The sequence below is a fragment of the Gorilla gorilla genome, chromosome 5, assembly GCF_029281585.2.
Source record: "Gorilla gorilla gorilla isolate KB3781 chromosome 5, NHGRI_mGorGor1-v2.1_pri, whole genome shotgun sequence".
Lineage (NCBI taxonomy): Eukaryota > Metazoa > Chordata > Mammalia > Primates > Hominidae > Gorilla > Gorilla gorilla.
In genome coordinates, this window is record NC_073229.2 from 102,970,232 (window position 1) to 102,993,333 (window position 23,102).

General features: G+C 36.5%; 1 protein-coding gene across 3 annotated transcripts in view; it reads left to right on the forward strand.

Moving 5' to 3' along the window:
- IRAK1BP1 (interleukin 1 receptor associated kinase 1 binding protein 1) overlaps positions 1-21,641 on the forward strand; it is a 40,320-nt gene extending 18,679 nt beyond the window's left edge. Inside the window, exons 3-5 of one of the 3 annotated variants that reach the window (XM_055391961.2) lie at positions 11,859-11,989; positions 12,094-12,328; positions 16,985-21,641. In XM_055391961.2, the coding sequence (XP_055247936.1) occupies positions 11,859-11,989; positions 12,094-12,328; positions 16,985-17,077 (459 nt within the window). In that variant the 3' untranslated portion in view covers positions 17,078-21,641. Of the gene's footprint in view, positions 1-11,858; positions 11,990-12,093; positions 16,018-16,640; positions 16,958-16,984 lie in introns of those variants that run through there. The other 2 variants (XM_055391962.2, XM_031012069.3) reach the window with 2 other exon arrangements.
- The last annotated feature ends 1,461 nt before the right edge of the window (positions 21,642-23,102 follow it).

The following is a 23,102-nucleotide window of genomic DNA, read 5'->3' on the forward strand; positions in this document are numbered from 1 at the left end:
CTATACTTTTTACTTATATTTAAAGAATTAATGGCCAGGATTTTGTGAAATCAGTATGTTCTAGTGGTGGTTAGGTTACAGGACTGCTGTTTCTGATTCCAAACATTTTGGAGTACGTGCCTAGTACGTGCCACCTCCTTGTAACAAGAAACGAAGAGTGGGTTTATATTGAAATCTTGTATATCAAATGAGAGAATCTTTGTCTTTTGAAGTAGAAAATATCTCCATCACCCGTTTCTATCTTCAGGCAGATAATACATTATTTTTCTGACTTTAAAGGTGTGACTTTAGGTTCAACTCACTTAGGCCCAGATTTCTCAAAGGTCATATAACAAGAATTAGATAGAAATTAGAACCCTGGATTCTTATCTCTTGAGAAGCAACTTCCACAATATTCTGTTTGTTGCCCCAATGCTTCCTGTAATCATTTTGTGATTTCTCCACTTAAAATTTTACTATGTCAAGGAATTTTTAAATTACTCATTATGATTTTAGGGATCCACTTGGCAAAACTTATTTCGTAGTAGTAGGAACTGAAAAATACCTTTCAAAACAGTATGAAGAGCAGTCTGATCCAAATTACAGAGGTTAAGAGCTGGTAGTATGTTATAGCACTCCTCCAGTAATTATCACCTGTTAGCACTTCAGATTGTAATAAATATAGATGGGAGCAAGTTATCTTAGTTAAGGAGGTTTATTATGAAGGTACCAAGGGAATAATAAGAAAAAAGAAACAGTTCCAGAAACTACACAGCCAGGCTTCATGGAAAACTGGAATGTGTTTGAAACCACTGAGTTGTCCTAGGAACTGACCTTTCAGATGCAGAAAGAGAGCATTAGAGCTGCTTGTTTTAAAACATGACTAAATGAGAGTTTGGCTAAACTCTGCTCCTCTTCCTTCTGCTTTACCTTTTTAATGTTTTATATTCAGATTTCTTAAGAGAGAATCTGATTATATTTTGTATAGGGATTCCAGGTAGCCAGAATTTATATCATATCACACAGTCCAATACATGATTGCCTTTAGGTCAGCACCAGCAGTCAGTGGAAACCAAAGTATTGGGATCACAAGATACAAAATGTACCAACCTAAGCATTAATAACAATGTGTGGCTTTATTACTATGGATTTAGCAAACACTAGAGCCTAATGTATAACACATACCAGTATTCTTAAGTACTGTTAAATATATGGAATGAGATTAGATGGTTGGTAGACTTCTACAACTCAGTAGAAGAAAAGCAAATAACCTGATTTTAAAAATGAACGAAGGACTTGAATATACATTTATCAAAAGAAGACATACAGATGGACAAAAGGTATGGAAAAAGGTGTTCAGCATCACTAATTATTTGAGACATACAAATCAAAACTACATTGAGCTATAACCTCACACCTATTAGAATGGCTATTATCAAAAAAGCAGAAGATTGGCTGGGCGCGATGGCTCTCACCTGTAATCCCAGCACTTTGGGAGGTCGAGGTGGGCAGATCACGAGGTCAGGAGTTCGAGACCAGCCTGACCAATATGGTGAAACCCCATCTCTACTAAAAATACCAAAAAAATTAGCCAGGTGTGGTGGCAGGCGCCTGTAATCACAGCTACTTGGGAGGCTGAGACAGAAGAATCAGTTGAACCCAGGAGGTGGAGGTTGCAGTGAGCCAAGATTGCGCCACTGCACTCCAGCCTGGGCGACAGAGCGAGACTCCATCTCACAAAAAGAAAACAACAACAACAACAACAACAGAAGACAGTGTCGATGAGAAAGTGGAAAAATTAGAACCCTTGTGCCCTGCAGGTGGGAATGTATGATGGTGTAACCATTATGGAAAACGGTATACAGGTTCCTCAAAAAATTAAAAATAGAACTACGATATGACCCAGCAATCCCACTCCTGGGTGTATATCCAAAAGAACTGACATCAGGATCTGGAAAAAATACCTGTACTTGCATGTTCATTGCAGCATTATTCACAATAGCCAAGATATGGAAGCAACCCAAATGTCCATTGACAGATAAATGGATAAAGAAAATGTGTTATATACATACAATGAAATATTATTTAGCCTTAAAAAAAAAGGGAAATCCTACCATTTGAAACATTGCTATGCCTGCAAGACATTATGTTAAGAGAAATGTCAGTAACAGAATGATAAGTACTGGATTATTCCACTTACATGAGGAGTCTAAAATAATCATATCATAGAAGCAAAAAATAGAAGCTGGTTGCCAAAGAATGGAGGGAAGGGGAAATGGGATTTCTTACTCAATGGGTATAAAGTTACAGTTATGCAGATGAATTCTAGATATGGGCTATACAGCGTAGTGCCTACAGTTAACACAGTGTTGTGCACTTAAAAATTTGTTAAGAGGGTAGATCTCATGTTGTGTTCTTATCATACACATACACAAAGGACACAAGGAAAATTTTAGACGTGATAGATAGGTTTTTTGTCTTGATTATAGTGATAGTATCACAGGTGTATGCGTATGTCCAAACTCATCAAATTGTGTATTCTAAATATGTGCAGTTTTTATATATAAATTACACCTCAGTATAGCTCCAATTTTTTTTTTTTTTTTTTTTTTTTTGAGATGGAGTCTCACTCTGTCACCCAGGCTGAAGTGCTGTGGCATGATCTCAGCTCACTGTAACCTCTGCCTCCCAGGTTGAAGTGATTCTCCTGCCTCAGCCTCTGGAGTTGCTGGGATTACAGGCACCTGGCTAATTTTTGTATTTATAGTAGAGATGGGATTTCACCATGTTGGCCAGGCTGGTCTGGCCAACTGCTGACCTCAAGTGATCTGCCTGCCTTGACCTCCAAAAGTGCTAGGACTACAGACATGAGCCACCCAGCCTGGCCTAAATAATTTTTTTTAAAGAATAGATGAGGCCAGGCACAGTGGCTCATGCCTCTAATCCCAGCACTTTGAGAGGCCGAGGTGGGCGGATTGCTTGAGCCCAGGAGCTCCAGACCAACCTGGGCAACATGGTAAAACCCTTCTCTACAGAAAAATACAATAATTAGGTGGATGTGATGGCATGCACCTGTCGACCCATCTACTCTGGAAGCTGGGGTGGGAGGATTGCTTGAGCCTAGGAGGCAGAGGTTCCAATGAGTCAAGATCATGCCACTGCACTGCAGCCTGGGCAACAGAGTGAGACTCTGTCTCAAAAAAAAAAAAAGAAAAGAAAGATTAGATGGTAGAACATTACTTTTGACATAATGTCCAAAAATTTCATTCCAAAAGGCATGAAATTCTTTATCTACCTTCCACCTACCATGCTGCTTCTCTTTGTTTCAAAGATAAAAATATTAAACTCAAGATGGGTTAAAGACTTAAGTGTAAAACCTAAAACCATAAAAACCCTAGAAGAAAACCTAGGCAATACCATTCAGGACATAGGCATGGGCAAAGACTTCATAACTAAAACACCAAAAGCAATTGCAACAAAAGCCAAAATTGACATATGGGATCTAAGTAAACTAAAGAGCTTCTGTACAGCAAAAGAAACCATCATCAGAGTGAGCAGGCAACCTTCAGAATGGGAGAAAAATTTTGCATTCTATCCATCTGACAAAGGGCTAATACCCAGAATCTACAAGGAACTGAAATTTACAAAAAAAAAAAAAAAATCCCCATCAAGAAGTGGGTGGAGGGTATGAACAGACACTTCTCAAAAGAAGACATTTATGTGGCCAGCAAACATGAAAAAAAGATCATCATCACTTGTCATTAGAGAAATGCAAATCAAAACCACAATGAGATACCATCTCATGTCAGAGTGGCGATCTTTAAAAAGTCAGGAAACAACAGATGCTAGAGAGGATGTGGAGAAATAGGAACACTTTTACACTGTTGATGGGAGGGTAAATTAGTTCACCCATTTTGGAAGACAGTGTGGCAATTCCTCAAGGATCTAAAACCCGAAATACCATTTGACCCAGCAATCTCATTACTGGATATATACCCAAAGGATTATACATCATTCTACTGTAAAGACACATGTAGGCGTACATTTATTGCAGCACTATTTACAACAGCAACGACTTGGAACCAACCCAAACGCCCATCAATGATAAACTGGATTAAGAAAAGATGGCACATATACACCATGGAATACTATGCAGCCATAAAAAAGGATGCATTCATGTTCTTTGCAGGGACATGGATGAAGCTGGAAACCATCATTCTCAGCAAACTAACACAGGAACAGGAAATCGAACACCGCATGTTCTCAATCATAAGTGGGAGTTGAACAATGAGAACACATGGACACAGGGAAGGGAACATCACATACCAGGGCCTGTCGGGGGGTGGGGGGCTAGGGGAGGGATAGCATTAGGAGAAATACCTAATGTAGATGACAGGTTGATGGATGCAGCAAACCACCAGGGCATGTGTATGTAACAAACCCGCACGTTCTGCACATGTATCCCAGAACTTAAAGTATAAGTTAAAAAAATAAAAAAAAATCCAAAAAGCACAGAGTGAAAGAGAATAAAATAATCAAAAAAATTTATCCAAAATTTACTAAAATGCAAGATTTGAATTTCCATATTCAGTGGACCCAGTGGGTGCCCAGCACAATGAACAACAACAACAACAAACTCATCAAAGCATATTGGAAATGTTAGAACCCCAGGAATAAAAGGACTCCAAAAGTTCTAGAGAAAGAAAAATAGTTCACAAACCAAGGGTCAGAAATCTGAACAGCAATTGGACCTCTCAGTGTCAACACTGGAAGCTAGAAACTGAAAAGCAAGACAGCAACATCTTCTAATTCTGAGAGAAAACAATGTCTAATCTAGAAATCCTTACCTGGCCAAAAAGCAATGAAGGAGAAGGTAATACAAGGACAAGCAGACAGGGCTGACCACAAGTGTCACACTGTTCTTTATTTGGCCAGGATCTGATGGATTAATGCCCTCTGAAAGATGTTAAAAATGTGAAACATCACTCCTGCATACAAGGTCTCAAAACATTTCCCTACCATACGTGAGGAAGCAAACCAAGAAAGAGAAAAACAGGAGTTCACAGGTAATGGCAAAGGAATGTCCCCAGATTCAGGGGACAGGAGGATTAAGGGCTTCAGTAAAATGCCTCCAAGAAAAAAATAAAGGAACTCATAGATTACCTAATTAATTTGACCTATTTATTTGAATTTTATAGCTTTTGTCAGAGGGTTTGAAGGACATGTACAACTAAGAAAGCAAACAAATAAAAATGAACTGATTATTAACTCCCAGGAATTCAATGAAGACTAGAAGAAAAGAAATGCAATCATAGTACACTATATTGTTCAGCTGTAAACAATCATAATAGTACAAACACTGACTGTTGATTTAATTAAAAAAAAGGTTCTAAGTGATGACTTTAATGGTAGGTGAATGAATGGATGTGGGAAGGAGGGTTGGATTAAATCCTAGCTTTGTGATTCCTATACCAGTACTCTTTCCACTTTTTATGTTATTTTCATGTTATAACCTTAGTGTTTAGAGGAATTTTTATTTTTTTGAGACGAAGTCTCACTCTTGTCACCCAGACTGGAGTGCAGTGGCGTGATCTTGGCTCACTGCAACCTCCATCTCCCAGGTTCAAGCGATTCTCCTGCCTCAGCCTCCTGAGTAGCTGGGATTACAGGCTCCTGCCACCACACCTGGCTAATTTTTGTAATTTTAGTAGAAACGGGTTTTCACCATGTTGGCCAGGCTGGTCTCGAACTCCTGGCCTCAGGCGATCCGCCTGCCTCTGCCTCCCAAAGTGTTGGGATTACAGGCGTGAGCCACCGTGCCCAGCCTAGAGGAATTTTTTAATCCTGGGGTATAATAGGTATTCAATACTGTGTATCAGGTAGCAAAAGTAGTAGTATAACTACTCATATAGTTTTCTCCCTCTTCTTTCCCTCTCCTTTTCCTTGCATGCCTGCTATGTGTTAAGCATTTTCCATATATTATTCCATCCAATCTTTTTTATTTATTTTTATTGTGAAATATTTTATACATATATAGGCATGAATATATAAGACTCATTCCGTTTTCAGACATCTGATCAATAGAGAATCTTTGAACATTAAACCAAAATTGACTCACTAGTAGCCATCTATTAGTGTACCTCTGTAAGAAGAAACAAAACAAGGTAAATACTTCTTCCTTAAAATATATACTTGAAGTTCATTTTCATATTGATGCTACTTTTTTTTTTCTTTTCCAGGATAAGAACCCTGTTTGGCCATTTCTTATGTAACAAACTCTTTCTTTAGTTAGCCAGTTTCATTCAAAACCATCTACAGCTATATTGTTCTACTTATGATTTGGCCAGTCCAAACTAGAGAAAGTTGATTATCTCCCTTATTCTAGAATATTTATTTCTAATAACACATGCAAGACTGAATTAACTTTTTGGCATTTGCATCATATTGTTCCCTCAATTCAGCTTATAGTCATAATAATTATAAACAATAAAAGTGTCTTTCTCATGTGCTACCTTTAAATCATATTTTTTTCATCTTATACTTTGTTACTGCTATTCCAGTATGAACTGTGGGATTTTACATTTATTTATATGAAATTTTATCTTAATTCGGTTTACCTGTATTTCTAGTCTGTAAAATAGCAGAGAAGTAAAGCTCATAATAAGGAGAAAAATCAATTCCAAACCAACTCAGGAGTGACACAGATGTTAGAATTAAAAGACATAGTCATTAAAAGTTATTTTGGCTGTAGTTGACGTGCTCAAAAGTTAAGGAGGGATGTGCAAGATATTAAAAACAAAAAACAAATTGAATTTCCAAAGATGAAAACTACAGTGTATGAGATAATAAATACACTGAATAGGATTAACAACAAATTAGACCTTACACAAGACGTGCTTAGTGAACCTGAAAATGTAGCAATAAAAACTATCCATAATGAAACACAGAAAAGAAAGATGTAAAAACGAGTTAATAAAATATAGGACAACATCAAATAACCTATTATACATATAATTGAAGTCCCAATGCAGAGGAAAGTGGGGGACAAGAAAAATACTTGGAAAAATTATGACCCAAAAATCTCCAAACTTGATGAGAATTATAAACCCATGGATTCAGAAAGTCAACTAACCCTAAGCACAAGAAATTGAAAAAAAAAAATACACCAGTACACATTATAATCACATTGCTCAAAACCAGTGATAAATCTTAAAACAGCCAGAGGAGGGGAAAAAAGACATATTATATACAAAGGAACAAAAGTAAGACAACAGATTTCTTGTTGAAAACAATGCAAGCAAGGAGACAGTTGTGCCGCATCTTTAAAACTAAAAGGTGTATATATATGTGTATATATATGTGTGTGTGTGTGTGTGTATATATATATATATATATATCTCAACAAAGAGTTTCTGTTAATAAATCCAGCAAAAGTAGTGCTGAAAAACAAAGACCAATTAAAGACCTTTCCAGTAAGCTGAAATAATTCATTACCTATAGACCTACACTATGAGGAAATTTAAATGACATCATTTAAGCAGAAAAGAATGATGCCAGAAAGAAATAGGAATTTACACAAAGGACTGAAGAGTACTGAAAATGGTAACTACATGGGTTTTTTTTAATATAAATCTCTTTAGAAATCTCTATATTTATATAAAAGATAACTGACTATGCTGGGTGCAGTGGCTCACACCTGTAATCCCAGCACTTTGGGAGGCCGAGGCGGGTGGATCACCTGACGTCAGTTCAAAACCAGCCTGGCCAACATGGCGAAACCCTGTCTCTACTAAAAAATGCAGAAATCAGCCAGGCATGGTGGCTCACGCCCGTAGTCCCAGCTACTCAGGAGGCTGAGGCAGGAGAATCGCTTGAACCCAGGAGGCGGAGGTTGCGGTGAGCCGAGATCATGTCACTGTACTCCAGCCTGGGCGACAGAGCGAGACTCTGTCTCAAAAAAAAAAGATAACTGACTAAATAAATGATAATGATGAACTACAGGGATTATAACATATGTAAAAATAAATTATATAACAACAATAGCACAAAGGTCAAGAAGGGAAGAACAGAAGTACAGTGTTATAAACTTCTTGTATGTGAAATGGTGTGCTAGCTCTTGATGGTAGATTGTAATAACTTAAACATGTATTCTGTAAATCCTAAAGCAAACACTAAAATAATGGAGTTACGGCTAATAAGTCAATGAAAGCTATGAAATAATATAATAAAAATATCAAAAAGAAAACAGAAAATGAGTAAAAGGGAAATAACAAGACCACAGGTTTAAATTTACCCATGTCAATAATCACGTTAAATGTAAATGGTCCACATACCTTCATTAAAATACAGATATTTTAAGTTAACTCCACTTACATGCTGCCTGAGAGAAGTGTACTTTAAATATGAAGACATATGTTGGTTAAAAGTAATGGGATGGAGAAAGATACGTCATGCTAACATAAATGAAAAGAAAGCTGGAGTGGCTATAGTAATCAAAGTAGATTTCAGAGCAAAGACTATCAAAGATAAAGACAGTCATTTCATAATGATAAAAGTCAATTAATCAAGAGGACATACGGCACTAAATATTTATACATATAATAAAGCTTCAAAATACTTAAGGGAAAAATGATAGAACTACAAGGAAAAATAAATAAGTCTACAACTTTCGTAGAAGATTTTAATACCCCCCTTTTCAATAGTTGATAAGACCATAGACAGAAAATCAGTAAGAATATAACAGATTTGAATCACACTGTCAACCAATTTGACCTGCTTGACATATATAGAACACTCCAAAAACAGCAGCCTACACATTCCTTTCAAGTGCACATTGAACATTTGCCAAGGTAGACCATATTCTGTGTCATATAAAAGTATTTGGCTGGGCGCAGTGGCTCACACCTGTAATCCCAGCACTTTAGGAAGCTGAGGCGGGCAGATCACCTGAGGTCAGGAGTTCAAGACCAGCCTGGCCAACATGGTGAAACCCCATCTCTACAAAAATACAAAAATTAGCTGGGCATGGTGTTGCACACCTGTAATCCCAGCTACTCAGCAGGCTAAGACAGGAGAATCACTTGAACCCGGGAGGTAGAGGTTGCAGTGAGCCGAGATCATGCCATTGCATTGCACTCCAGCCTGGGCAACTGAGCAAGACTCCATCTCAAAAAAAAAAAAAAAGTATTTGAATCATACAAAGTTCACTGACCACAGTGTAATTAAATTAAAAATCAGTAATAGAAGGGCCTCAGGAAAATCCCCCAAATATGCTGAATTTTAAAACATACTTTTCAGTAACCCATGTGTCAAAGAAGAAATTGAAAAGGAAACTAGAAAGTGTATAAGAAATCATGCCAATTCTATACAGATTTTTCCAGAAAACTGAAAAGGAAGAAATATTTCCTAGCTCATTCTTTGAGGTCAGAAGATAACCAGAAAAATATCATTACAAGCAAAGAAAATTACAGACTAATATCCATCATAAACGTGCAAAAATTATAAACTAAATTTTAGCCAAATTTAATGATGTATACACATACATGCTTACACACATGGACACACACACATGTATCCTTTACATGCAGGTATAAAGAATAATATTAATACATAATGACCAAGTGTGTATCCCAGGTTGGTTAACATTCAGAAATTGGTCAGTCTAATTCACTATATTAATAAACTGAAAAAAAATCACATGATCATCTCAATAGATACAGAAGAAGCACTTAACAAAGTCCATTATTTATTCCTAGTAAAAATTATCGGTAAAATAAGAACAGTTGAGATTTTCCTCAAACTGATAAGAGGAATCCATGAAAACCTACAGCTGTCATACTTAATGGTGAAACACTGAATGCTTTGTGCCTACAATCAGGTACAAATCAAAGATGTCTTCATTCATGTCTTCTTTCACCATTGTACTTGAAAAAGAATAAAAGCCATCCAGAGTGGAAAGGAAGAAGTGCAACTATCTTAATTCATGGACGACATGACCATTGTAGAAAATCTGATAGAATCTACAAAAAAGCTATTAGAACTAGTAAACATCAAAAAATTTAAAATACATAGGGATAAATCTGTTATAAAGATGTGAAAGACCTGTGTGCTAAACACTGCAAAGCATTCCTGAGAGAAATTAAAGAGGACCTAAATAAATGGAGAAACACTTCTTCTTCATGGTTTGGAAGATTCACTATTCCAGATACCAGTTCTCCCTAAATTAATCTATACAATCCTAATCAAAATCTCAGCCAGCTTTTCAAAAACTAGAAACTGACAAAAACCGATTACAAAATACATTTGGAAATACAAAGGATCTAGAACTACTTTGAAAAAGCAGCATCTTTATTTATAATAGCCCCAAACTGGAAGCAACCTAAATGGAAAAAAAAAAAAAAAAAAAACCTGTGATTAGATCATGTAACGAATACTATTCAGCATAAAAGGAACAAAAATATTATGCAACAATGTGGATGAATTGCAAATACATTATGCTAAATGAAAGAAGTAGTCTCAAAGAGTACATACTATATGCTTCCATTTATATGACATTCTGAAAAAGGCAAATCTTTAACAGTGGAGAATGTATCAGTAGTTGCCAGGGTTTAGGAACTGGGGAAGGAACTGATAAAGGAGTTACTTGAGAGAATTTTTAGGGGTGTTGGAACAGGTCTAAATTTTTGTTATGGTGGTTACAAAGTTCTATACCTTTTTCAAAAGTGATAGAATTCACTAGGCATGGTGGCACGTTCCGGTAGTCCCAGCTACTCGGGGGGCTGAGGCAGGAGGATCATCTGAACCCAGGGGTTGAGGCTGCAGTGAGCCCGTGATCACACCACTGCACTCCAGCCAGGAAAACAGAAAGAGACCCTGGCTCAAAAAAAAAAAAAAAAAAATGATTAAAGACAGATGTTCTGCATTGTATAAGGTGAGGTTATCTTATGTCTCTCTTTGCTACTCCAGCTTATTCTGTAGTATCTGTATTTTGTTTTGCATATTGACCTTGTGTTAAGGGTTCTTTAGAAGAAAAGGTTTAGGCTGCGTGTGGTGTCTCGTGTCTACAACCGCTAAGGTGGGAGGATTGCTTGAGGCCAGGAGTTTGAGACCAGCTTGGGGAACATAGTGAGACTCCACCTCTACAAAAAAATTTTTTTTAATTAGCTGGGCATGGTGTTGCATGCCTGTAGCCCTTCCTACTTGGAAGGCTGAGGTAGGAGGATCACTTGAACCCAGGAGTTTGAGGCTGCAGTGAGCTATGATTATGCCAGTGCACTCCAGCCTGGGCAACGTAGCAAGATCTTGTCTCTCTTAAAAAAGAAAAAAAAAAGACAAGGTTTAGTTCCCTTCATTGAAGACTTAACCGACCGGTTTTAAAGTATTGCCGAATATAAGGACTGCTTCCACATATTTAAAGGCAGAAGACAGAGTGAAATACATTAGCTTCCACATATAGATCTGAACAGAACTATTGGAAGAAGAAACATTTCTCAATGATAGCAGTGAAGTATGGCATAATTACTACTAATCAGGAAGCTAAGGGCATTGATTAGACAAAGGAATCATGCTAGTTATCAGGATTAAAATTTAGCCAAGTAATAAGGTTTAAGGGAAACTCCTTCAATTTCATTTAAAAATCCCTGGTTTAAAATATAAGTTTTTTAATATTCAAGACAATATTAGATAAATTTGAAAATTCAAAAGCAAAAATCTTAAAGAACAAAATAATTTAGTTATAAGTATCAAATAGGCTTTTAAAAATCTGTTACATACTATAAAATGACCTCATAGTCTGGCTATACTTTTTTTACTTACATGTAGAGAAAATCTTGAAACAGTACATCAGACATGAAAATAATATCGTGTCATTTCATTTACAGGTCTGCATTACATTTACTGAATTTGGAAAAATGCAAAATATTTGTAACTTTCTTGTTGAAAAGCTAGATAGCTCTGTTGTCATCAGCCCACCCCAGTTCTATCATACTCCAGGTTCTGTTGAGAATCTTCGGTAAGTTTAAGCACATCTTTAACTAAGATATTCTTTAAACAAAACTATCCAGTGCTACATTTCATTGAGTGTCATATTAATAATCTCTCCATTTAATTCCTAAGACGGCAAGCCTGTCTTGTTGCTGTTGAGAATGCGTGGCGCAAAGCTCAAGAAGTCTGTAACCTTGTTGGCCAAACCTTAGGAAAACCTTTACTAATCAAAGAAGAAGAAACAAAAGAATGGGAAGGCCAAATAGATGATCACCAGTCATCCAGACTCTCAAGTTCATTAACTGTACAACAAAAAATCAAAAGTGCAACAATACATGCTGCTTCAAAAGTATTTATAACTTTTGAGGTAAAGGGAAAAGAGAAGAGAAAAAAGCACCTTTGAAATTCCAAACAAATTATATTGTACTTGTATCTTTTTACCTATTTTTATACTTTTTATAATGTTTACTTTTGTCCTGAATATATATATATATATTGTATAGGAGATAAGCTATTTCTTTCCAAAATCTATAAATCTTTGAATATAGTCCCACAGAATACTTATGTTCACTTTCTATTTTTAAAAGACTACTCTGAAAAACACTCGGAAAATAAATGTATTATGTACATACTTATATACTGACAGTTCATACAAGAACATGTGTAATATTTCTATTATAAAGACAAATATTGACCCTTGCATTTCATAATTTTTAAAGATATTTAAGCTAACATTTTCTCAGCCACATTTTTATATAAAACCAAATTTTATGTAAAAACTAGGCTTCAATAAGTTAGCTAAATTTTTTAAATTGTAAGACAAAATTTTTAAGGAAAAGAATTCCTATATCCCATCAAACCTAATAATTTTCCACAACTAAAAATGAGTATAAATACATAATTTTAAGTGCATCCTGTCAGGTCTGATATTTAATTTTACTTTAGTTAGAAGCTAAGTAGTTACCCTGTTACTTTTTCATGGATGCTAACAGAAGACTTGAGATTCCCAGACAGAAACAAAGGACTATTACTCATGGTACAACAAGGAGCATGAGCATTAGCACATTCTCATTGCTTCCTCTTGTCCCAGGTCCCATGGGGGCAAAATGATATGGCCATATGCAATATGGCTACATATACAGCGGGCTTTTGTTGTAGGTAAAGAATACTGAGCTTGGAGGGTTCACTGCTTTTTATCCATGAACAGAAGCAAACCTGCTCTTTGCCTCATCCCTTACAGATGCTCACTCAAAACTCAATACTGAGAAATGGCCCAGGTAAAGAACAGCCAAGGTCTTTCATGCTTGCCACACCCAGCAATATGTTTAGGAAGGCGAAGTCTATTGAGGGCTATCTCACATCTAACAGTTTCTTTACTAGGACCAGAGACCATTTTGGTAAGATGCAGATAACAACCCCAACCTTAACAACTTCACAACATGAATAGAAATAGTGATAAAAAATTCATAGCTTTTTACAAAAGAATAATGAGGTATAATAGGAAAATGTTTTGATGCCAAAAATAAAAGAGTTAATGTTTGGATCGGACTCCAGCAGGGCTCCTTAGAGTGATACAAATACAAAGCAAACGATATGTGTAATTTAAAATTTCCTAGTGCACTTGTTTTTTTATTTTTCTTTTTCGAGATGGAGTCTTTCTCTGTCGCCCAAGCTGGAGTGCAGTGGTACGATCTCAGCTCACTGCAACCTCTGCCTCCTGAATTTAAGCGATTCTCCTGCCTCAGCCTCCCAAGTAGCTGGGATTACAGGCGTGAGCCACCGCATCTGGCCCTGTACACACATTTTTAAAAATAAAACTTTAAAAAAGAAACAGTTGAAACTAATTTTAATAACATTTTATTTAACCAAATATATCAAAAATATTATTTCAGCATGTAATCAGTATTTTTTAAATTAATGAGATATTTGTTTTATCTTCAAAATTCAGTGTATATTTTTACATTATAGCACATCTCAATTCACATGCTAAATTTTCATCAGAAATATTTTATGTGTATTTAAATTTCCTAAAATGTACAGTTGAAAAAAAGAGATTCACATACCCAGGTTGTTCTAGCATGCCTAAAAAATCTTGTAACTGGATCAAGTATCAGTTTTTAAATTAGTTAAAATTAAATAAAATTTAAAATTTAGTTCCTCAGTCACATTAGCCATATTTCAAGTACTTGAAGGCCACAAATGGCTTGAGACTACCTTGCTGAACAGACCAAGGTCAAACACTGAGATAATAATGATTCTTAAGGCCATTTGAAAGTTAACAGCAAGTATGTATTACTGCTATCTACAGTAAGAATTACGTGTTATCTACAGGCAATCATAAGCCATGTCTGTTATGCAGCATAGGCTTTCCATTCTCTATACATCTAGGTCATAGAGTTTTTCCATTGATAAATCTGGATGTTTATATACCAACATTACTTTCTTACAATATATTCCAGTATATAGTGTCCATCTTCACCCACTTTTTAAAGTGGCCCTGAAACAATTTTATTCATCTTATTGGAGTGTTGCTGTAGGGGAAGAGTAGAAGCTAAGAAGAGTTTGAGTTCAACACCATTATATCCAAATCCTGACCTTACTACTGGAATGTAAGCTCCTTGAAAGTGGAGATCTTGTCTGTCTTGTTCACAGTTGTGTTCCCAGCCCCAGAGGTAGTCTCAGGGCCAATACCAAGTATGCTCTCAAATATTTGCTGGGAACATTTACTAGCTGGATAAAAGGCAAGTTACTTTAATCTCTTTAATCTTCCTTTTTCCTTACAAATGAAAGAGACTAATAGTACTTAACCTTGCAGTGTTATTATAAGGATTAAAGTTGATAAATATATGATCATGAGAACAATTGCTAGCACATAGCGGTCACTCTGAAAATAGTAGCTGATATATCAGCTGCATTGTTTGATTATTGTTGGCTCAATTAAAAGCTGGCTTTTCCAAATCCTCCATTAGGAAGAATTTTTAAATAGCCATATTGAAAATAAAGTTGTCAGAAAACCAATGGAACATATGTTGAATTTTTATTACCAAAAAGAAGTTACTATCCAGTTGTACAGAAAAATAGAATGAGGTTGTGCATCAAGAAAAAAATTGTTCGTTCTCAACAAAAATTTAATCACATGGGTAGTTTTTTTTTTTAGCTATGGGTTCATGCTGTATTTGGTTGCATCATATTTGATAAAGAAGCTTCCAACTTAGCATGAAATACCTAAAGACAATTTTTTTTAAGTTAGTAGGCACTTTTTAGAATTTCCAGGAACTTTTAAAGATGTTGTCTCCAAAAAAAAACAAAAAAAAATCCTGTAAAGTATACAGTCCTACATTTTTCTATAGAAGAGCTTAGGGAAGAAATCATTCAAAGATTGGAAAGACTTATGTGTAGTATTCTGTATACTAAAGGGTATCAAATTTAGTTGTCAGTTGATAGCAATTTAATTTCTTGATACATGGCATACACTGGAATCTTATGATGAATTATTTAGGGGACCTGTGCCACAAAGCCTACTAGAATAAACCTATCCTAAACTTAATCCTGTTAGAATTTCCTTCTTTTGAACTCTGTTTAAAAAAAAAAAAAATATTTCCAGAAAGTAGGAAGTTATAATTTCTATTTTCTGAAAGACAAACAAAAATTCTAAATAGGATATTTGAAACAGACCCACTGTATTCTAAATGGAAGTGCTATTAAAAGGAAATGCTATTAAAATAAGATTTCATATATTACTGATAATTCATAATGAATTTTAGGATTCCATTCAATTACATACTAAAAATTACATTTTTTATAGTGGCAATGTACTTTTATCAGTATTCTTATTTGACGGTCGGTCAATTTGAGTTCAGTGTAAACAAATAGGACTTAGAAAAATAATTTGTAACTCAAGATGCTGTACCTCATCCTATAATTGTTGTTTTGTAATATTCCTTCTCAGGAATATGGGCTAAGGATATCTCAACTCTGTCAGATTTGTTGATAAGAATTTAATAGTGAGGAGTTCTTATAGCCTACAAAAATAAAAGCACGAATTATGAGATCAAATGTGGGAGTTACTATATGATTATCTGCATTACAAAATAAAAGCAAATGCTTTATTTATTCCAACAAAAAAAGACCTATATAAATTAGTTTAAGCTAACATTTAGACATTTACTATTACATATATGGTATTTGCAACCAAATCACTGAGTTTGTTGTTGTCGTTGTTTGAGGCTGTTGCTCTGTCACCCAGGATGGAGTGCAAGTAGCTCAATCATAGCTCACTGCAGCCTAAAAACTCCTGGGCTCAAGAAATCCTCTCACCTCAGCCTTTTAAGTAGCTGAAACATCAGGTGCACACCACCAGGCCTGGCTAATTTTTTATTAGCGATAAGGTCTTGCTATGTTGCCCAGGCTGGTCTCAAACTCCTGGCTTCAAGCCATCCTGCCTCAGCTTCCCAGAGTGCTGGACTACAGGCATGAGCCACTGCACCCAGCCCCAAATAGCTTCTACTCATAACCTAGTGTGGCCTAAATTTATTTAAAATGCCCGGGTAGGCCAGGCACGTTGGCTCATGCCTGTAATCCCAGCACTTGGGAGGCCGAGGTAGGCAGATCACTTGAGGTCAGGAGTTCGAGACCAACCTGGCCAATATATTGAAACCCTGTCTCTTCTAAAAATACAGAAGTTACTCGGGCGTGGTGGCGTGTGACTGTAATCTCAGCTACCGGGGAGGCTGAAGCAGAAGAAACGCTCGAACCTGGGAGGCAGAGCTTACAGTGAGCCGAGATCGCACCACTGCACTTCAGCCTGGGTGACAAAGTGAGACTCCATCTACATACATACATACATACATACATAAAATGCCCAGTATCTTACAAGACTGTAGTTCACAGTGGGTAATTCAAATCAGACACTGCTCTTCAAGAGAGGTAATATTAATAGAAATCTTTCAAGAAGGATTGTTTGTACTATTAAAAGAATAAAACTCTTATAAACCTGTTTATCAGGAGGATATTTCTGTTTCAGCAACTCCTGGAATCCTTCTTCAACATCCCAACCAACAATTACTCCCAGATAGCCATGTCACCTGTGAATTATCATGAATCCCACATCAAATGAACAAATACTGGCTCTGGACTCTGAATGTAAGTTGGTTCATTATAAGAGTGAGAAAAAGAAGACTAAGAAAAAGCATACTGTATTCTTTGCTACATAGGGTTTAAACTTTATTAGGAGGCCAGGCATGGTGGCTCACATGTGTAATCCCAACACTTCAGGAGGCCGAGGCAGGTGGATCACTTGAGGCCAAGAGTTTGAAACCAGCCTGGACAACATGGCAAAACCCCGTCTCTACTAAAAATACAAAAAAAAAAAAAAAAAATTAGCTGGATGTGGTGGCACACACCTGTAATCCCAGCTACTCGGGAGGCTGAGACATGAGAATCACTTGAACCCAAGAGGCAGAGGTTATAGTGAGCTGAGATCACACCACTGCACTCCAGCTTGGGCGACAGTGCGAGACTGTTGCAAAAAAAAGAAAAAGATGTATTAGGGTTTTATTTGCTCAGTATAATTAACAAGACAATATTAGTGAACCAAAAACTAAAAATAATTTACACACTAAAAGATGAAAAGCCCAGGTGGCAGGTGAAAGTTCTAATCTAAAATGATCCTGAAATAAGTTACTGATCCCTGAATTTAAAAAAAACAAAAACCTCCCAAATGCCATGTCGCTTACCATGTGATAGGCAGGGGTCAGGCAGTGACAGTACATGTGGGACTGTATGTCCATTTTTCAGAATAAGACACTTTTTCAGTGTCTTTCAAAAATAAAGATTCTGTCACCTATCCTGCTCCTTTTTTCAAAGAACAATTTTGGGCAAAGAGTAAAAAACAGACACATAGTTTCAGTGCTTCATATGGACATCAGTTTTACGCTGGTCACATTAATTATGCCCTAATTATTTTTTATCTTCCCCTTCACAAGACTATGAACTCCTCAAGAGTAGGGCTATGCTTGAAACAGTTTTTTTCCCAAGATTTGGGTAATAAAAGGCTAAGGAGGAAAAAAGTTGGCTGTGAGGTATCATGCTTTATTCTCAAATAAGACATACTGTTTATGGCAAAGTACCTGAACATTGGTACACAGGGAAGCAGGGATGGGAAATGCAGGACACATATTCAAACTGTGTTTGCACGTTTTGCAGTCCAATAAGCATGCTTTTATTTCTCCAGAGCTTAGCTTTCTCAAAAAGTAGTTTGTGGCTATGCAACAACATACATTCTGTTGTGTAAACAAGCCTCTTAAATCATTTCAGAACCTATGTTCATTTCAAGCTTATTGGATCAGCTATAAGTGTGTATCTTTGCCCTTTACCTCCTATTGCCACTGAGGGTGATTACCACTTAAGCCACACATTCCTCACCAGCAGGCCATAACTTGCTGGCCAGAGAAAGTTGCTTTTGAAATTCTGACAGCAGCCACTATAAAATTGCATCTAATAAATTCAGTAAACTTACAACTTTTAGTAAACAGATGCTTAAATTGAATTTGTTTGCACGGGCATTAATTTTACTTCCAAAGGATATTTTAGAAAATCATATTTGTATTTGATAGCAACAGTAAATGTATAGCTCATACAAAAGAGTAATGCTTTGTTCTTCCATTGAATCAGTCATATATATTATAATTTCATTTAAAAAGAATTAGTATAACAATTCAGATAAATCAACTCCAGCCCAAGGAACTAAATAGCATCAAAAGAAATTGTTTAGTTTGTACCAAATTAATCATGAAAACTTCAAGGTATTACATTCTATGGGGAATAGGAGGTGAAGTATAATTAATTCAAAGTTTAATGTCAACAAAATAAAATACAGAATTATGTTTAATATATCAAATATTTCACTAGCTCAATACATAGAAAGTAAGCATAGATTTCATCTTCATTTTCAATGTACCTATTTCTAAAAAGATATAGTGATACAGATTCATGTCGTCCACAAAGAAATCAATAGGAATATGCAGCTAAAACTTTTAAAGAGAATTTACTTGCAAACCACAAAATTCAGCATATATTTGAAGAATGATTATATTGGTTTCATTTTGTAGGAATGTTGAGAATTTACAGTATCCCAAAATATTACTCCTCTGAAGCATTGCATTCATTTTCAAAATATTCAATTATTAAATACTTGAAAAAGAAGAAATAGAGGATTGATCTCCCTAATATTAAATACAACGCTTTAGAAGTGTTTTCTCTAAAAAATTAGACACTTCATTGACCAATATTAATTAATGATATTTCATATTGTTTGGTGATAACTCTGGAAACACAACATTGCAACAGCCACCTAAATAACTATGAGAATACGTGAAGCTCTGAGTTTTGGACAGATTTCAGCCCTCAGTTGATCACTGTAGCCCTGATGACAGGAAAAGTTGAAACATCAGCAATGTTCAAAGAGCCATGCAATTACTGCTTCTCTATGTGTGAATTAGAATATTCAGAAAGGGACAGAGACATGCAGTTGAAGAAACAGTAAATTCCTTGAAAAATAGTGTGGCATGATAGGGCCTATAATATTACTTCCAGAATATATGGAGGTAATACTTTGAATGCTAAGTTTTCAGTCTGCTACTTACTAGAAATGTTTTCTTTGAGATTGAATCTCGCTCTGTTGCCCAGGCTGGAGTGCAGTGGTGCGATCTCGGCTCACTGCAACCTCCGCCTCCTGGGTTCAAGTGATTCTCCTGCCTCAGCCTCTCGAGTAGCTGGGACTACAGGCACATGCTGCCATGCCTGGCTAATGTTTTGTATTTTTTGTAGAGACAGGGTTTCACCATGTTAGCCAGGATGGTCTCGATCTCCTGACCTCGTGACACCTGCCTCGGCCTCCCAAAGTGCTGGGATTACAGGCGTGAGCCACCATGCCCGACCTAGAAATATTATCCATACTTTTTGTACACCCACAGATAAATTCAATACATCTGTACCTAAGTGAAAGTCAAGACTGGAAAGAAAAGTAAAAATCTAAAGAATGTTTTAAAATGATCAGCAGTATGGGATGTAGTATAGTTGTAATGCTACACTTCCAAGAAACATCACTTATGAAGAAGAGATGAAATTTAAAATTGACTAAAATGATTGAAATTAATACATGAGAAATTTGTTAAGTCTTCTGGAAGTAAGTCTAGCTAGAAGTAAGATTTTATATATGCTGGAATAAATTATCCTCAAGTATATAGGAGATTGAATACTCTTTTTTTTTTTTTCTGAGTAACCTAGTTTATTTTGCACATTTATTGGGAAATGGCAGATGAAACAAAGTGGACAAAGAACAGATTGAGGTCACTTTTTCATTGTCATCTTCTTGCTTCACTTTTCATGAGATAAAGCTGAAAAGTATATATTTTTCAGAAATTACACGTTGTCACCTAAGGTTACTAAGTGACCTCATTTTTCTACAAAATTGTTTGCCCCCGTTTGCCCATCAGTGATCAGAGCTAGTTTTTGAAAATATTTTAATAAGAGTTCGTGTTTATCTTAAAGCTAAGTATAATGTGTAAGTATTCAAATCACCAAAATATTTTTGAAAAGTACTGTACTAATCTCAATAAGTACATGGAGTGTTACAATTTATTGACTCACATTCCTCTACTCCCCACCCCAAGAAAATGATTAGGGAGGATGATTCAGTTACAAACTTACACTGCAAAAGGAAAATGCATACTGATCTTGGATTAGGGTTTTTTCCCCCAAATATTTACAAAAGGATGATTATACCAGTGTTTTAGGGGATTTTTATTCCAGGACTTCACCTTTCAACATAAATGGTAAAATGTGCACGTGTCATTTTATATATTTTATTTGCCAAAAAGAGGTATTAATTAATCACATTATTTTCTGCCCTGAAATCCCAAAATACTATCTTAAATGATGGGTAAAGATCTTCTCTGAAAGATGGTGGCTCTTTTTTCAAGGATGAAAGAAATAAAGTAAGACAATATTCTTTGAAGACTGAGCAGAATCATTGTCATACCCCGGAGAGATGAAATGCTATATTGATACAGCTGCTAGGAGAACACAGAGTTGCAAACTGTCACTACACTATTTGTACACAACTCCACAGTGATGTCTTCCATGATGCATCTCTAAGCAGTATATGAGGAAAAAAGATGAAAAACAAGGTTACTAACTTTGCTGTGCAAATTATTTTAGAAATATTTACCCTTAAAATGCTAGGTGTTTTTCTAGTTACTGTGTGAATCTGTCACTAATTTTTATTTTTTGGTATTGGATTGAAAACTAATTAGAAACATTACCATATAATTAGCTTTCTTCCTAGTTATACCTATTTTTATTAAAATAAATGATAAATAGCACAATTTCCTCTGATTCAAGCATCATATTTTCCACAAAACTTGGGGTCATATAACAGGTATCTTACATTTGTGTGTCCAGATAAAAGCCCACCTGGTATTTGTGATGAAAATAAAGAGGAAGCTTCTACTGCAAAAAAAGCTTTCTTCACTAGGAACAGAAGATCCTTTCCTGAGGAAAGGGAAGTGAAATTCCAGAGACCCATTTAATCCATAGTTTCTGTGTTAAAACTAAAACTTTAGAAGCTGTTACTGAGAATGTTTATTTTGTCTGTGTGTGGAATATACACACAGAATGAAAAATTGAGGTAGCCTAATTATATTAGATGTTTTGCTTAGTAACTGAGATAACACTTGTTTTTATTTATTTATTATTTTTTTTTTTTGAGACAGAGTCTCACTCTGTCACCCAGGCTGGCGTGCAGTGGCGCAATCTCCATTCACTGCAACCTCCGCCTCCCGGGTTCAAGCCATTCTTCTGCCTCAGCCTCCCCAGTAGCTGGGACTACAGGCGTGTGCCTCCAGGCCCAGGTAATTTTTGTGTTTTTAGTAGAGATGGGGTTTCACCATATTGGCCAGGCTGGTCTCAAACTCCTGACCTCTTGATCCGCCCGCCTCAGCCTCCCAAAGTGCTGGAATTACAGGCATGAGGCACTGCACCTGGCCTTTTATTTTTTATTTTATTTATTTATTTTATTTATTTATTTATTTATTTATTTATTTTTTGAGACAGAGTCTCACTCTGTCACTCAGGCTGGAGTGCATTGGTGCAATCTTGGCTCACTGCAACCTCCGCCTCCCGGGTTCAAGCAATTCTCCTGCCTCGGCCTCCCGAGTAGCTGGGAATACAGGCGCCCGCCACCATGCCTGGCTAATTTTTTTGTATTTTTAGTAGAGACGGGGTTTCACCATATTGGTCAGGATGGTCTTGAACTCCTAACCTCGTGATCAGCCCGCCTCAGCATCCCAAAGTGCTGGGATTAAGGCGTGAGCCACCACACTCGGCCATTATTTTTTATTTTTTTAGAGCAGGGTCACACTCTGTTGCCCAGGCTGGAATGCAGTGGTGCCATCGTAGCTCACTGTAACCTTGAACACCAGACTCAAGTGATCTTCCTGTCTCAGCCTCCTGAGTAGCTAAGACTCAACCAACACACCTGGCTAATTTTCCTATTTTTAGTAGAGATGAGGTCTCACTATGTTGCCCAGGCTGGTCTCAAACTCCTGGCCTCAGCTTATCCTGCCGCCGTGGCCTCCCAAAGTGGTAGGATTACAGGTGTAAGCCACCAGACCCAGCCAAGATGGCACTCATTGGTCAGTGTTCAATAGGTGCCTACATATTGCTAGCGTGTGCACATCTACCAGAAGAACTTCTGGGTTTAGACACACAATGGGGTGGAAAATCAATGTGCAATATTTTTTTAAGCCACCCTCAGCTGACTCTTCGCCAACAGTAGTCTAATAGGTAGAAGATGGTGAGTCATCATCTGCCTTTCAAGTTCTTTCCCAACAGCAGGTTTATTTCTTGATGTATGTGCAGTCCTAGAGCTGAAGGAGATAGATAGGATCAACTCTGGGCCCACATTCTGTCTAATCCCAAACCTCTTCTACAGCATCCTTGATGATTTGTCAGCCAGCCTTTGGCATTAGAACGTTGATCAGAAACTGTGAGGAGTAATAGCATGAAAGGCCAGTCTTGGGACTACAGAGAAAATATGAAGTGATAAGAGGGAAAAGTGTATACTGAGAAGGAAAACTACT